This window comes from Euphorbia lathyris, chromosome 9 (genome assembly GCF_963576675.1).
Source record: "Euphorbia lathyris chromosome 9, ddEupLath1.1, whole genome shotgun sequence".
In the NCBI taxonomy this organism is placed as follows: domain Eukaryota; kingdom Viridiplantae; phylum Streptophyta; class Magnoliopsida; order Malpighiales; family Euphorbiaceae; genus Euphorbia; species Euphorbia lathyris.
This window is the reverse complement of record NC_088918.1, coordinates 9,616,361-9,633,072: the sequence shown is the minus strand read 5'-3', so window position 1 is coordinate 9,633,072 and position 16,712 is coordinate 9,616,361. Positions and strand designations below refer to the sequence as shown.

Below are 16,712 nucleotides of genomic sequence, written 5' to 3'. Positions count from 1 at the left end.
AAGCTAAGCAGTGGGATCCCTCGTGATTGATTGAGTGATTATAAAGTTTAACCATTGAAGTTGATAGTTTATTAAATAGATCTTACACTAATGATGTGACATGTATATTAAGTAGACCTGTCCACGGGCCCGGGTACCCGCCCGGCCCGCCCAGGCCCGTGTCCCTTGGACCGGGCGGACAATAAAAATTGTTCATCGGCCCAGCCCGGCCCAAGCCCGCCAAAGCCCGCCTATTTTTTGGGCGGGCTTGGGATTAATAAAAATAACACGGGCCGGCCCAGCCCGGCCCGCTTATTAATATTAATTAATAAATATATATTTATATATTAAATATTTATTTTTAAGTATAATATTTATTTTTTTATAATTAACAATTATATATATATATATATATATATATATATATATATATATATATTTAGGTGGGCTTATATGGGTTGGGCTCGGGATTTGATTTTTAAGCCCGAGCCCAGCCCGGCCCAAACCCGCCTAAATTAATTGTGGGCTGGACTGAGCTTGGGCTGAGCATTTTTACTTAAAAACCCGACTGGCACGGCCCGAGCCCGGCCCAGCCCGACCCATGGACAGGTCTAATATTAAGTAGTTGTGGATATGAGATGCTCTAATATAAAAGCCACTCAATTTTATGTTTTCTAACATTACAACAACTAAACTTCAATTAACACCTCAAAATGACCATGGACGACTTCAAATTAGAAGAGCCCAAGAAGTAAAATGGTTTAGACCCACATTTTTCACGGAACCATGATTTTTATTTTCCAAAATTACGAGTTTCAGAACTTTCTCTTCCTACTCATTCACGTTCTATATTGTAACCAAAAAACACTTAAAGTTGAGCGATTTTCATGTTAGCTTTTGAAATTTAGTGGTCATACTGTGAAAATGAGGCTGATGGGTAATTCAAGCAACATCTACACAGAAGATACCTCCATGAAATGAAATTGTGAGAGATTTGAAGTAGAAGCAGGAGATGTTAAATCATGAGTATCAATTGGGAGCTGAGGTAGAGAGGCTTCAAAGCGAAGGGCTTTAGCTACTTGTCCAGAATTGAGTCTTTCCTTAGGTTTTGGGTGACTACACCATAAACCCACCTTCAACAAGCATTCCATTTCTTCCCTGTTGAAGTTTTTGCTTAGTTGTTCATCAGCTGCATCTATTACATTCCCTGCCAAGTAAAGCTCCCAAACCCATTTCACCAATGGAATCTGAAATTGATCTCCTCCACTTCCATGCTTAACACTCCTTCTACCACATGCAATTTCTAGGGCTACTATCCCAAAACTATACATGTCTGCTTCCTTAGTAGCCTTACTTTCATATGCATATTCTGGGGCAATATAACCCCATGTACCTACTACTCCTGTTGTTTGAGTCCTGAATTGTGGATCAACAAGCTTTGAAACCCCAAAATCACCAAGTTTAACACCAAAATCAATGTCTAAAAACACATTAGATGGTTTGATATCTCTGTGAAGCACACATTGTTCTGCTTCTTCGTGAAGATAGTGAATTGCTGAAGCCAAACCTATGGCTATTCTGTAACGCACCTGCCATGGAAGAGCTCTCTTTTCGCCGAATAGATGAGTGTCAAGGCTTCCATTAGGCATGAAATCATAAACTAGTAACAAGCTCTCTCGTTCATGACACCAGCCAATGAATTGAACTAGATTTCTATGTATCAAACGGCTTATTACCTTAACTTCATTGATGAAGATTTTCTCAGAATTCATGGAGATTTTCTTCACAGCAACTAGCCGAGAAATGTCACTCAAAGTTCCTCTATAAACATGTCCAGATCCTCCTTTGCCTAGCCTCATATGATCTGCAAAGTTCTGCGTTGCCATCTCTAATTCTTCCAAACTGAATCTTCTGGGAAAAGTTCCTCTTTCGAGATCTCTGCTCACTAACGCATAACTTCCATGGCCGTTTCTTAACAACTTAGTTCTTCTTTTCCGAATCACAAAATAACCTGCAATAAGTATCAAAAGAGACAAACCTGCTACTCCAATGAGTACTACAGTTTTCTTCTTCTTCACATTTTTGCTTCCAATTTCATTGATGGAATCCAAATCAGAATCGAATCCCCACGAGTGAATAGCCAAATTTTTCTCACAGAATTGACCTGAAGCAGCAGAAAATCCAACCCTAACCCAATCGGGAAGCACTTTCTTCAGATCAATGATGTACGACACTTTATAAACACGATCGGCGTCATAACTGCAAATCACACTAAGATTTTTGGCAGTGGAATTATAAGATATCCAAACACGACCTTCCTTGCCGCTAGTTGACCTAAGATCCCAATTAACATACGCAGATGAAGAAATGGAGCCATTGTTGATCCCAATATGAGTAAACGGTGGATCAAATGAATTTAAATTAGTATCAAACTCAACGACAACGATCGGATTCCGACGAGTAGTGGAATTAAATAAACCAAGACCACGACCAGCTGAGTTAGGTGGAATTGGATAGGAAACGGGAACGAGAAAGAAAGCGAAGCCATCGCTAAGCTTTGAAAGATCAAATATATCAATGGTGAAGGAAAAATTGGTAACGAAATTGGAAATCGTACCAGTTGAAGAGTCGTAGAGATGAAACGGTTTATAATAAGAAGCTCGACCAACTCGAAATCGCGAATAGCTTGCTGAAGGAATAAGGCGAATGGCTCCATTAGAAATGATTGCATCGCCTTCGTAAAAAATTTCAGTCGTTTCTGGTGGGAAATTTGGTATATTGAAAGAAAATGGAGTGACAAAATCAGGGAAAAGGAAGATGAACATCAAAACAAGGATCGACACTGCTTTCTCGTACTCCATTTTAGCAAATCCAAAGGAAATTAAGTCTGATTGAATTGAATTGGGATAATAACTGCACAAGGAAGGAAGCACCAAAAGTCAACTAGTCAAACTACCAAAAGTCAACTAGTCAAACCACAAATTGTAGCCTCTCATATTTAGCATGATTAAATAATTAAATAATAGAAGTCAAAATTTAAAGAAACACAAATGAAGAAAACATTATATTTACAGTAAAACCTTTGCCTGTTTGGGAATGAGCTGTTAGCTCATTACTGTTACCTTTAGCTGATTGATAATAGTGGTTTGTGCAAAAATACGAATAAGGACATTAATTTTGACGCAGGAGAAGATGAAGTCTATCTATTAGGGTTAAAGAAGTCCATTAATTTTTGCAAAATGCTAATTGAAAAAGCTCTTTTTAAGAGCTTTTTCTAAATTAGCGTTTTCATCCCAAAACTCTCTTCCAAACCTCTAAAGTTGGTCAAAACCGCTCTTTTTATCCCAAAACACTCTTTACCAAACAGGGCCCTTGTACAGGAATATATTTGGGACCAAATTATTTGTATAATAATTGGAAGGTTATTTACTAAATAGAATTTGATAATAGAGATTATTACCAAGTTTAGACTGAGATTTTTTTATAACAAAATAAAGGTTATTCCTATATAGAGTATTCTTATATAGAGGTTTTACTGTATAATTGAAGTAAATTACAATAATGAAGTGTCGACTTTGTTTTTACTTTTATTACAAATAAGTTGTAAGAGAGGTTAAGCGCGGACGGACGAACGAACGGACATGCCTTTGGTATGAATCAGAAATTATTAGAGATTAATTAAGAATTAATCAGATTTGTATTTTAGATATTTTCCTATTAAATAAAATATTATATAAATATAATTAAAATACGAATTATACTATATAAAAATAATAATATAATATTGATATTGTTGAGATTTAGCAACACCGCAGAGCGTCCCTGTGAGACACCGTTGGGATCGGCCGGGGGGCACTCTGATGCCTAAATCAGTAAATTTCTTAAGAGAATAAACTGTAATGACAAAACGAAGCTAAGAAGAATGTGTCTGAAAGTGTACCTTACTATCATGTTACAAGGGTATTTATACAAGTTTAAGTGATAACTGTAATAACCTTCTCTTTTAATGAAGAGTAATGCTCTTTTAATGTAACTTAACTCCATCTTCTAACCTCCAAGCTTTGGCCGGTTCTTAGCTGTCATTAATGCTAGTTAAATGATAGGGAGTTACGCCGTCTAACCCTCTGCTTCTTCTGGAAGGATATCGCCAGATGAGGCGAATCCTCCTGGGGCCCCCTCTTGGGCGGATCCTTGTAAATAGCCTTAGTACGACCCCGTATTTCTAACCAAGGCGGATCATCAAGTAAGCTCTTCTAGACGACATTGTATTCCTGTTATGAGCTACGTGGAGGATCACAAGAAGGAATGCTCAAGACGACACCGTATCCCTATCTGTTCGCCGTATATCCTGGAGCGGGTCCTTTCTACCTATAAGCCCTCTTTGTTAGGGAATATTTCTAGCTTAGTCCTTCATATTTATGGCGGATGTTATCAGAGACCCCCCTAAATGGTCTTTTAAGTTCTTTAGGACTTCTCAGCTTCCTCGCATGCTATTAACATTTATTGTACCTGACAAGGCCTTTATTTAGGCCAATTTGTAGGGACTGCCTATGAATTTGTCCAGCTTTTTCCATTTTTCTCAGATATTATTATTATTATTATTTTATAAAGTGTAAATGATTTATTAGATCCTATATTTTTACCTAAAATACTATTTAGACCTCGTATTTTAATAATACACTATTCAGTAACTTTTGTTTATTCAACAGTTTAGTCTCTCAGATATTTGAACTATGAAAGAGTTTAGTCGGTTTATAAGGGACTAAACTGTTGAATAAGACAAAAGTTAAGGATTAATCAATGTATTATTAAGATACAAGTACTAAACATTGTGGTAGGTAAAAATGTAAGGACTAATAAATTATTGGAATAAGATACCAAATAGGCGTATGGTTTTTGGGAAGTATCAATTTAGGCTCCACTTATACAATAACATTAATACAGACTTAACGATTAAAAAGTAGTACCAATTTCGGTATCGATAACGGAACGTGACATGTCGTTCATATTACTTGTTAAGTTCTGATGTACGTGAAGCTTAAATTGATACTCCCAAAAACGTTAGGCTTCTACATCATCCTAATTAGTTTTGTGCTTTTGATTTCACAGTCTGCTTGGATGGAACATTGCCTGGCTACCATTTTCACCGCGGATACGGGTCAGGGTCGAACAGTTGGCTCATTCAATTGGAGGTAGGAGTGACTATTCGAGTTATCGTGTCAAAATCATGTTATGTTACTTGCATAGTTTCAAATACATTGCTTAGTATTGGCTCGGGGAAAGTGTATGATAAGCTTTTTGGTCCGGTTGTTTTTTGATATTTGTATCAAAGTCTCCTAGACATAGTTATCAAAGACACGCCTAAGGCGCTAGGCTCCAGGTGTGTAGCCTGAGCAGTCAAAAGACGAGCTCTGCTCAAGATGCGCACGCCTGGCTACGCCTTTCTGAGCGTAGCTCTTTGTCGGAGGTGCCCCTAGGCGCAAATCATGTATGCGATTAAACATCAGTTCTCAAGACTGCTTTATGCTTTGATCTTAGCTCAACCGCGTTTCCATGAACGGTAGAAGCTACACATTGGCCTCTTTACTTGCGCGGAAGAGTATGAATTGAGATGGATGGTTTCGTTGAGTCTGCCTGTGATGTAAACTTTGTTCAAAGGGAAGGTCCGGGACCAAACTGATCCTGAACCATTCAGATGGTGACATATCAACACAATTGTTGATGTTTCATAGGGATGTAAACTAGGTTTGGGTGCAGATCTTAAAAATATTATATTAGATCAAATATTCGATGAAAAGAATCCAAAATCAAACGAAACTGCAGATTTTTTTGATCGAACTGGTTGAATTTGATCAAAATTAGTTAGAATTTCATTCCAAATATGAATCTTTTTCCTCAAGTATTTGGTCCAATATATTATCTCTAGGATATGTGCACAGCCTTAATATAAACTGAGAAGAGATCCGCCTTGATGCTGACGAGATAAGTATAGTGCCCTGTGGGGATCCCCGTCCCCGTCCCCACGGGGATCCCCGCGAATTCTCCGATTAGGTTTCGTGGACATGATGAGGAATCCCCGATATGTCGGGGAGCGGGGACGGGGAATGTAGTCCTCCTCCCGCCCCATTTACATCCATAATGTTTCACCATCTGAGTCGTCTTGGTCTTGCCCTTTACGCCAGTCATTAAGGATCAGTTTCAACGTCGGTTAGGACCAAAGGCAAATGCCCTATGAGCGCTTAAGCCGAAATGGACCTCAATCGATTTAGTCCCTTAAACCGGTAGTTTAGTTGTATCATAAATTCTGTCTTGAATTGAGTACTTGACTTAATCAGAAACTCTTGTGCAGGGAGGAGGATGGTGCAACAGCATTAGAAATTGCGTTTATCGGAAGACATCGCGGCGAGGTTCCTCCCGATACACGGAGAAACAATTAGCTTTTACCGGAATCCCAAGCAATAAGCCTCAAGAAAATCCCGGTACAGTTTAATTCTCAAACTTTCATACGAACTGTTCCGGATTTGGCTTACAAAATGATTCTAATTGGTGTCATTTTTGCAGATTTTTTCAATTGGAACCGAGTAAAACTCCGGTATTGTGACGGCGCCTCTTTCTCCGGCGACAACGAAAGTCGGGTTCGAAATCAGCTCTCTACTATCCACATTGTTGCTTCTTAAATGACCTTTCAGGCATTCAATGAAATGATTGTGTTTATTACAGGCCGCGCAGCTACAGTTTAGAGGCGAACGTATATGGCGAGCGGGAATCGAAGATCTAATGTCGAAAGGAATGCGCTACGCTAATCTTGCCGTGTTGATTCTAAACTTGTTTGCATTTTTCAGGCTCTTCTTTCGGGGTGCTCGGCCGGTGGTCTAGCTTCTATTTTACATTGTGATGAGTTCCGGAACTTTTTCCCCGGAAAATCTAGAGTGAAGTGCTTAAGTGATGCTGGTTTATTTAGGCGAATGACGCTTTCCCAGGTAACAAAATCAGGGAAAAGGAAGATGAACATCAAAACAAGGATCGACACTGGTTTCTCGTACTCCATTTTAGCAAATCCAAAGGAAATTAAGTCTGATTGAATTGAATTGGGATAATAACTGCACAAGGAAGGAAGCACCAAAGTCAACTAGTCAAACTATCAAAAGTCAACTAGTCAAAGCACAAATTGTATCCTCTCATATTTAGCATGATTAAATAATTAAATAATAGAAGTCAAAATTTAAAGAAGGCTTAACACATCATTTATGATCAACTCGTTGGCTCCCGAACTTTTAAAATATATGAATAGCTCCTCAATTCGTATAAAATGGTCGGATAATCCATTTAATTTATGTAAAATATAATCAATTAATCACTCGGTTACAAAAAAAAAAAGGTAAATTACATGCGGAAGGTGTATTGTACGCACCTTAAAAAAAATTAAAACGTAAAAAAAATTGAAATTAACTGTATGGTTGGCGGTAAATTTTTAAAGTTCATCCCTTTTTTAGTCTCCAACGCATTAAAACTGTAAAAACGTTATCATTTTTTTTAGAAACTAGCATTGAACTAATAGAAAATTAAACATGTTTATTTTTTTAATGGTAAAGACATAATAAAAATGAATATTAAATATGTCTATTTTTTTTAATGGTAATGACATATTAAAAATGAATTCAAAAGTGTCAAAATAAAGAGTTCATTTACATTAATTAATAATGGTAACATTTTTTTTATAATTATTGAAAAAAATAAAAAAATAAATAAAAACTTTTTTTAAAAATATGAAGTTGAACATAAACCTCTCAAATAGAAGTAAACATCCTTAACCATCTCATCTACCTTTAAACATTGAAATAATACTACATAGAGTCAATATAATTCTCTCCAAAATATTACGAGACGCCATTACTAAATTTTTTTTTTCTCAATTCTCCGGCCTCCTGCCGGGGCTCGAGCCCCCCCCCCCCCCCCTTGGTTCCGCCTCTGCAGCCATGTGATTAATTAATTACATTTTATACCAATTGAGGGGCTATCTGAATATTTTATATAAGTTAAGGGGCTATCAAGATACTTTGAAAGTTTAAGACATTAATCAAACTTTTTAAACAAGTTCAGAGGTCCATGATATATTCAGCCTTTAAAGAAACACAAATGGAGAAACTTCAGGTACGGATAAGACTAATTATGTCAAGACTCAATTCTTGCCTGTGCTCTGAGTAACTTTCTTTACAGAATTGTCTTGTTTTTGAAGTAGTTTTTTTTTGTAATATGTTTTAATTTATTTTGTAAATTATGTAATAAAATTTTAAGGCACGTGCAACATATCTTCCGTATTTGATTTATATTTTTTTTACAATCGAATGATTAATTGATTACATTTTACACAAGTTAATGAGGCTAATTGAATATTTTATAAAAATTCAAAGGATTATCAAGATACTTTGAATATATTAGATAAGCAATTGAGTTTTTTTAGGACAAGTTCAGATGACAAATGATGCATTAAGCCTTAAAAAAACAAAAGTTCTTCAAAAAAAAAAAAAACAAAAGTTAATCAATCGGTTGTTTAAAGATTACAAAATAAAAAATAGCAATATTATTTGAAAATTTCAAATACTTTTCTTATCAATCTCTAATGGAGATCTCTCGTGAGATCTTAAAATTTGATATTTAATAGTAAAAAAGTCAACTTATACTGCCATAACAAAGCCAGAAAGTCAACCCTTGATTTCAACGCATAACAGTTTTAAATACTTAAAAATAAAATACATGGACAATAAAATACCAAATGCTAAAATGTTGTTGGTGGTGATCGTTGTTTTAACCTTCTTGTTTGGTTTTCCCGGTTTTAGCCATCCGCTTAGCTTCAACTATCCGGATTTTCCACCGGAGACGACAGATATCCTTTTCGAAGGAGATGCTACCGCCGATAATGGAGCTATTCGCCTAATCCCTAGATCAAGCTATTCGCAGTATCGTGTTGGTAAAGCTTCTTATGCGAAGCCCTTCCATCTCTATGACTCTTCCACTGGTACCACTTCCAATTTCGTTACCTCCTTCAGTTTCCGCATTGATGATCTTGATCTTAAACTTAGTGATGGCTTTACTTTTTTTCTTTCTCCTGTTTCCTACCCAATTCCGCCCAACTCTGCCGGTGCTTATCTAGGTCTATTTAATTCCACAGCTCATCAAAATCAGATCATTCTAGTTGAGTTTGATACATTTTCTAATTCATTTGATCCGCCATTTAATCATATTGGGATCAACAACGGCTCGATTACTTCATCGGCCTATGTTAATTGGGATCTTAGCTCAACTAGTGGCAAAGAAGGTCATGTTTGGATTTCTTACAATGCTACTACCAAAAATCTTAGTGTGTTTTGTAATTACGACTCCGATCGTGTTTATAAGGGATATTCTAATGTTTCTTACGGAATTGATCTCAAGGAAGTTCTTCCTGAGTTTGTTAGGGTTGGATTTTCAGCTGCTTCAGGTCTGAACTTTGAGAAGAACTTTTGTATTAACACTTGGCGATTCGATTCTGATTTGGACTCCATGGAAGAAACTGGAAGCAGCAGAAATGAAAACAGGAAAACTAAAATTCTAATTGGAGCAGCTGAGTTGTTGTTTCTTTTGATTGTTGCAGGAGGATTTGGTCATTTTCTGGCAAGGAAAAGAAGCAAGAGTGCGTTGAGAAACAGTTATATGTTGATGAATATGGATCTTGAAAGAGGTACTTCACCGATAAGATTCACTTTAGAAGAATTAGAGATAGCAACAAATGATTTTGCAGATCATATGAAGCTAGGCCAGGGAGCATCTGGACATGTTTATAAAGGAACCTTGAGTGACATCTGCCGCCTAGTTGCTGTCAAGAAAATCTCATCCACAGAATATGTCAATTCTGAGAAACTCTTCATCAATGAAATCAAGGTAATAAGCCGTTTGATGCATAGAAATCTAGTTCAATTCATTGGATGGTGTCATGAGCGAGAGAGCTTGTTACTAGTTTATGATTTCATGCCTAATGGTAGCCTCGATACTCATCTATTCGGCAAAAGGAGAGCTCTTCCATGGCAGGTGCGTTACAGAATAGCCATAGGTTTGGCTTCAGCACTTCACTATCTTCATGAAGAAGCAGAGCAATGTGTCCTTCACAGAGATATCAAACCTGCTAATGTACTTCTAGACACTGATTTTAGTGTTAAACTTGGTGATTTTGGGGTTTCAAAGCTTGTTGATACACAATTCAGGACTCGGACAACAACAGCAGGAGTAGTAGGTACTTGGGGTTATATTGCTCCGGAATATGCATATGACGGAAAGGCTACCAAAGAATCAGACATGTATAGTTTCGGTATAGTAGCCCTCGAAATTGCATGTGGAAGGAGGACTATTAAGGATGGAGAATTTCACATTCCATTGGTAAAATGGGTTTGGGAGCTTTACTTGGCAGGGAATGTAATAGATGCAGCTGATGAACAACTAAGCAGAAACTTCAACAGGGAAGAAATGGAATGCTTGTTGAAGGTGGGTTTATGGTGTAGTCACCCAAAACCTAAGGAAAGACTCAATTCTGGACAAGTAGCTAAAGCTCTTCGCTTTGAAGCCTCTCTACCTCAGCTTCCAATTGATACTCATGATTTAAAATGTCCTGCTTCTACTTCAAATCTCTCACAATTTGATTTCATGGAGGTACCATCTATAACTACAAGCATAGAAGCTGGTCGCTAACAGCTTAATTGACTTATTTAAATTTTCTCAAGTGTTTATATTTGTCTGTTAAGGGCTTGTTTGGATAATAAGTGAGGGTAAGTGTAATTAGGTAGCTTTGTTTTAAGTGAGGGTATGTAAGGATGAATTTTGGATAGTTTTCTTTACACCCAAATCAGAGATAAACATGGTTTCTCAACAAACAAAAAAAAAAGAGATAAACATGGTAAATATGTAGTATTTATATCGGGACTCTAAGTATTGTATACGTCATTTGTCTAATTGTATTTCAGAGATTTGTATCCATGGAATGAGTAAACATAACTACATCAACATATACAACTAGCAATTAGAAGTTAGGCTTAATACATCATTTGTCCCCTGAATTTGTCCAAAAAATTTAATGGACCCCTGAACTTTCAAAATGTCTCGACAGCCCCCTGAACTTGCATAAAATGTTGAGTTAGCCCCCTGAACTTACATAAAATGTAATCATTTGATCACTCGAAAAGTAAGTTAAATACGGAAGATGTATTCCACGTATTTTAGAATGTGATTACATAATTAAAAAATAGATTAAAAATGAAGTTATTGCTTGCTCAACTATACAACTTGTCTTCTCTAATCTAAGAACCGTATACTCTGATTTCAGTCGTTTTACTTTTTTTAATACTCGTGCAATGCATCTTCCGCGTTTAACTTATTTTTTTTGCGATCGAATGATCAATTTGTTACATTTTATGCAAGTTCAGTGGTTTAATTGAACATTTTATACAAGTTCAGGGAGCTATCGGGACACTTTGAAAGTTCAAGGAAACAATCAAGCTTTTTGAACAAGTTCAGGGGGCAAATGATGTATTAAGCCTAGAATTTACAAACAATAGTCATTTATACTACATAAAATATATATAGATCACATAACACGATTAAACTTAATATATCATGAGACCTTGTAATTGTCCAAATATTCAATTGGTCTCTTGAACTTTGGAGATGTCTCATTATCCCTCTGAACTTACTTACAATGACATAACAACCCCATAAATTTGCTTAAAGTTATCTATTTACCCCTAAAATTGTTACAAATTACAATGATCAATTAATCCCATCAATTTACTTAAAGCGATACGCATTTTAATTAATTCAAATCTCTCCTTGTTCTTGCACGTGGATTTAGGAGACTAATGAAACATTTTAAGCAAGTTCATGAGCTAATAAAACATCTCCAATGACAGCTCAATGACTCAATCAGATAATCCGAATAAGTACATAAAAACCGTGATGTAGTAAGGGCAGGATAAAAAACGAATAATCACGGTAAGATTGCAAATCATTAAAATCCTAAGTCAAGAAATACCATAAAACTTCTAACAGTTCATGAAATCTTCAACTTCAAATACTCAAGCTAGAGTATATCAGAGATCATTACTACCCAAAAATCAAAATTCTAAACAAGTTCATATCAACAAAATGTCAATCACTGTCACTCCCTCCTCCCCAACTTGAGCCAAGTTCGCCAAATTCAGAAATCAATCCTGAAAATTCAAAATAAATGAAAAAAATGTCGATGAACAAACCAAATGAGACACTGAACATTGGAAACGGATATAAACTATGTTGCACGGACAGCATTTCTGCATTTTGTATATGTTTCAGTTCCCGTTTCTCAGTGTCTGTGCAACATAGATTATATAAACAACAGAAAAACATGCATATAAACAAATCTATCAATACCGAAAAGTTCATTAACATACCCTCATCATACATTTCATCCTCATCATGTTCTTTCACAATATCCATTTGACTTTTAGGAAGCCCCACTCGAAGCCAATCTTGAGCACATACCAAAGCTTGTAAGATTTCGAAATCCATATCACCTCTATACTCGTCAAGAACGCCTCCACCAGTGTTGAATGCTATGTCCGGACGCACATTAGACTTAGGAATCGCCAAGATATCTCTAGCCATACGTGCAAGTACAGGAAATTTACCGGAATTGCATTTCCACCATTCTAATATATCAAAATCATCGGTATCATCTTGCGTTAGCTCATCTAGATACGACTGGAGCTCCGATTTTTTATCTAATCGGAGCTTCTTGTATGAAACCATGAAGAAATTCTTATAAACAATATCTTCATTTGAAGCTGAATCTGATTTCTCAACAACATTGAGCTGAAGTTGAAGCAACTTCTCGCATTCATTAAACATCTCAAACAATGCTTCCTTCACATCTTTAAACAGAACACTCCCTTTCTCTTCCCCGTAAATTCGGTCGAAAGCAAACTCCAAAACCTCGAGTTTCGAACGAGGATCGAGAATTGAAGCATGTAAACAATCTTGTTCATCTTTTCATAGCCTCCCAAGTACTCATCAAGCTTCAATTTCATTTTGTTAGCAACATTTTGCAACTTCAAATCGTTACCATTTTCCCACTCCAAAAATGTTGCATAAAGATAACTAATATCCACCCAAAAGTTATTGGATGTAACATTTGAAGATCTAGAAATGTTCACCATAATGTCATAAAATGGTCTCAAAATAACACTCAATTTCCGAACAATAACCCAATCCGCAGAGCTAGGCGAGCCATCCTCGATCGCGAGTTTGAAATTCGGGTCGAGTTTCTCATACCTATCGAATGCCTTCTCGTATTTTTCAGCTCTGCACAACATCACATATGTAGTGTTCCACACATTGCTCTCATCTAAATACAATCTATCTGTGCTTTCGATCTTTTCGTCCTCAACACACTTCTTGAATTTCTTTAGCTTCTCAGGATTAAATTTAACATATCCAACTGCATCCCTCACCCGATTCACCGATAAACTCGCCTCCTCTAAAGCTTCAATAGCAACTGAGTTTATTATCTGAGCAATGCACTTCATTTGAAGGTACTTGCAGTCTAGAAAACCGCTTCCTCTCTCGATTAACTTATCTTTCAAGTAGACAATGGCGTCGTAATTTGAACTCGCCTTGTCCATTGTAACGGTGAACACCTTGTTAATCCCCCAATCAAGCAAACATGATTCGATTTCCGCACTGATTTCCTCACCGCTGCAAAGAGGATTTCCAAGAAAGTACAGAATCTTTCTATGCAACTTCCAATCTTCATCAATGAAGTGAGCTGTGATGCCCAAGTAGTTTAGCCCGTATTCTGAAGTCCAAGTATCGGTGGTTAAACAAACACTTTGACAATTTGTTTCCATAAATTTCTGCAATTTCAACTTCTCATCCAAATACATCTGGTAGCAATATTTCGAAAGGTCGAGTGAGGATGGAAGTTCGATTTTAGGATTCAATAGAGCCGTAAACTCGATAAAATATTGCCCTTCGACCAATTCAAATGGAAGTCCATCAACAACTACGAAAATTGCAAGAGTCCTTCTGACTTTTTCGAAATAAGCATCCTCACTATCTCCTACTGTTCCTGAAACTAAGAAGAGTGTACATTACATGGGCATAATGTGTATTATATTAACCGTTTATACAAGATATAGGATGTACCGAATATGTGATTAGCATTGATTTACTTCTGAAAATACATTACATCATAGAAAACGAGTTTACAAATTCTCTAAAGGCCTAATACATCACCTGCTCTCTAAACTTGTCCATAAAAGTAGATTGACTTCCTCAACTTTTTTAGTGTCTCACCAGCTCCCTAAACTTGCTTATTTCGTATCACCGGCTCCCTAAACTTGTCCATAAAAGTAGATTAGCTCCCAGCACTTTGCAAACGTCTCACTAGCTTCCTGAATTTGCTTATTCCATAACAACTAAATACAAAAACCATAATACTAACTCTCTATGTCTATCCTCATCCATTAGGTCTCTCAAACCTGCAACACTAACTCTTATAATAGGTTGAAAGGTATGAGAAGAGAAAAAATTACCCCTCGAATAGATGAAAATGTATTTTTAGAATTTAGGTTTAATAAGTTTTTGTATTTAGTTGTTACGGAGCTGGTGAGACACTTGCAAAGTTCAGGAAACTAATCTACTTTTATGGACAAGTTTGGAGAGTTGAAGTCACTAACAAAGTTCAAAGAGTCAATCTACTTTATGGACAAGTTTAGAGAGCTAGTGATGTATTAGGCCTTCTCTAAATTACAAAAACTTGACCCAACATAGGAAACTAATGCGGAAACGTGAAATGCTTTAAAATCAAAGTTTCCGCGCAACATAGGGAAAGCGGCATCTACACTTACCTTCTTCATCTTCATCTTCATCACTTGGAGCTTTGAAATCTTTTTCTTGCTGTAAATGTGACATCATCACAATCACCAAATATGCAAAATGCACATCATAATTCATATATACAGAAGAAAAAATTTAGGATTAAGATGTTAGTAACCCCTTCAATTTGGCTATAAAAGTCGATTAGCTCCAAATTTTAAGAATGACTGATCAACTCCTTAAACTTGTTTAAAATGACTGATTAACTCCTTAAACTTGTTTAATTGGACTACTGAACTTGTTTAAAGTAGACTATTGATCCTCTGAAATTGCTTCATATATACAGAAGAAATTCGGACTAATATTAGCAACCCTTTCGTTTGGGGATTATCTTCAACTTTAAGAATGACCGATTAACTCTTTAAACTTGTTTAAATGACCTATTTGGATCATTGAACTTGCTTTAAATAGCCTATTGATTCTCTGAAATTGCTTCTAGTGACCCATGGACCCCTTAAATTGCTTATAGTGATAAATGTTTCATCTGTTTCGACTTGTCCAAATCTCCTCTTAGCCTATTGGTCCTCTGAATTTGCTTCTAGCGATCTATATACCCCTCAAATTGCTTAAAGTGAAAAACGTTTCAACTGCTTCAACTTGTCCAAATCCTCCCCTAATCTCTTACTCAGTTATGTATGACTTAAGGATGTTAATCTTTCATTCTAACCAATTTCAAACGACTTGATATCGTACAAAAGGATATCGAAACGTGGCATCTTAGGAGCTCTCGGATCAACCACCACGTGTCCCAATTAGGACCTTTAGATCAATTAAGAAGCATACATGGAACATTTCTCCTCCAAGGGAAACACTCGTGCCGCTAGGTCAAAGACTCCTCCTCATGAAAGACCTTTCCCATAACCTGACTCCTAAGGAATTCTAAACACAAAGGATTCTTGGAAGATGAGGGATTCAGCCAGCCTTATATATACATAAACTCAACAACTCATGCCTAGTCCATACTTTTCAATCATTCCTAAAGCATCTAATGACTTAGGCATCGGAGGTGTTCGCCGCACTCGGCCCCCTCTCACCCTTACTTCTGTTTTAAAGGTTCCATCAAGACATTCAGACCCTCCATCCCGAGTTCATAATATCAGGTATTAATATGAACTGGAACTTTACTATTAGCTTGAGTTTTTAGTCCAATTGGTTTCAGAGTCAAAACATGTAAAGGAAAAAACCCAGAAAAAAACCTATATGATCAATAAAAACTTCAAAAAATCATCCAATAAAACAAAAGACCTATATGCTCAATCAAAACTTAGTTCAAGTTACAAGTTAGAACTCCAATCAAACATGAACAGCAAGGAAAGAGAAAGAAAATGGAAAACCTCTTTGTTCTGTCACGGAGAGAATATTGGTGGGTCTGGTCACTGGTGATCGGAAGAGAGAAGCCGTAGATGCAGAGAAAGCAGAGAAGAGAAAATTCTGAGAGACAGAGAAAGAAAAGTTAGGGCTATAAATTGCAATTACGGAAGTGGAAGCACCGAAGAACAGTTGGGTTCGGAACTTTGGTTCTAACCCATAAAGGTCACAACTTTCTTTTCTTTGGCGGGAATTATATCGTCGTAGTCATTAAGCCTTTGTTTGGGAGTTTGGAGGTTAATGGAGGTGAGAGTTAAATGAGGTAATGGAAAGGGAAGGGAAGGGTTGGAATGGAAAGTTAACAATTAACCTTGTTTGGGAGTTTATAGGATGTAAATGAGGTTAAATGTTTAACCTTGTTTGAGAGTTTAAATTTGGAGGGGAAGGAATGTTAAATTTACTCTCCAGAGACAAGAAATTTTAAAAAG

The 16,712-nt window shown here is 36.6% G+C and overlaps 4 protein-coding genes across 6 annotated transcripts; 2 read left to right on the top strand and 2 right to left on the bottom strand.

The window, feature by feature from the left end:
• Positions 1–618: 618 nt before the first annotated feature.
• Positions 619–2,859, bottom strand: LOC136206849 (L-type lectin-domain containing receptor kinase IX.1-like). The gene has a single exon (XM_065998040.1). It carries the CDS (start codon positions 2,838–2,840, stop codon positions 933–935), a length of 1,908 nt encoding a protein of 635 aa, XP_065854112.1. The 5' UTR covers positions 2,841–2,859; the 3' UTR covers positions 619–932.
• Positions 2,860–4,255: 1,396 nt separating this feature from the next.
• LOC136207243 (pectin acetylesterase 12-like) lies at positions 4,256–7,061 on the top strand. Its single transcript, XM_065998546.1, has 6 exons — positions 4,256–4,301; positions 5,089–5,171; positions 6,329–6,458; positions 6,541–6,614; positions 6,700–6,786; positions 6,822–7,061. The coding sequence occupies exons 1-6, from the start codon at positions 4,256–4,258 to the stop codon at positions 7,059–7,061; spliced, it is 660 nt and encodes a 219-aa protein (XP_065854618.1).
• A 1,692-nt stretch (positions 7,062–8,753) lies between these two features.
• Positions 8,754–10,981, top strand: LOC136207167 (L-type lectin-domain containing receptor kinase IX.1-like). The gene has a single exon (XM_065998456.1). It carries the CDS (start codon positions 8,761–8,763, stop codon positions 10,696–10,698), a length of 1,938 nt encoding a protein of 645 aa, XP_065854528.1. The 5' UTR covers positions 8,754–8,760; the 3' UTR covers positions 10,699–10,981.
• Positions 10,982–11,727: 746 nt separating this feature from the next.
• On the bottom strand, positions 11,728–16,490 carry LOC136205392 (zinc finger BED domain-containing protein DAYSLEEPER-like). Of its 3 annotated transcripts, none has more exons than XM_065995957.1 (3): positions 14,889–16,490; positions 12,432–14,113; positions 11,728–12,212 (listed from the first exon to the last, which is right to left on the bottom strand). In XM_065995957.1, the coding sequence occupies exons 1-2, from the start codon at positions 14,992–14,994 to the stop codon at positions 12,906–12,908; spliced, it is 1,314 nt and encodes a 437-aa protein (XP_065852029.1). In that variant the 5' UTR covers positions 14,995–16,490; the 3' UTR covers positions 11,728–12,212; positions 12,432–12,905. The 3 variants fall into 3 exon arrangements, with proteins under 3 accessions (XP_065852029.1, XP_065852032.1, XP_065852031.1); XM_065995960.1 differs by having other exon boundaries at positions 12,432–14,107; XM_065995959.1 differs by lacking the exon at positions 11,728–12,212 and having other exon boundaries at positions 12,418–14,113.
• Between the last annotated feature and the right edge of the window lie 222 nt (positions 16,491–16,712).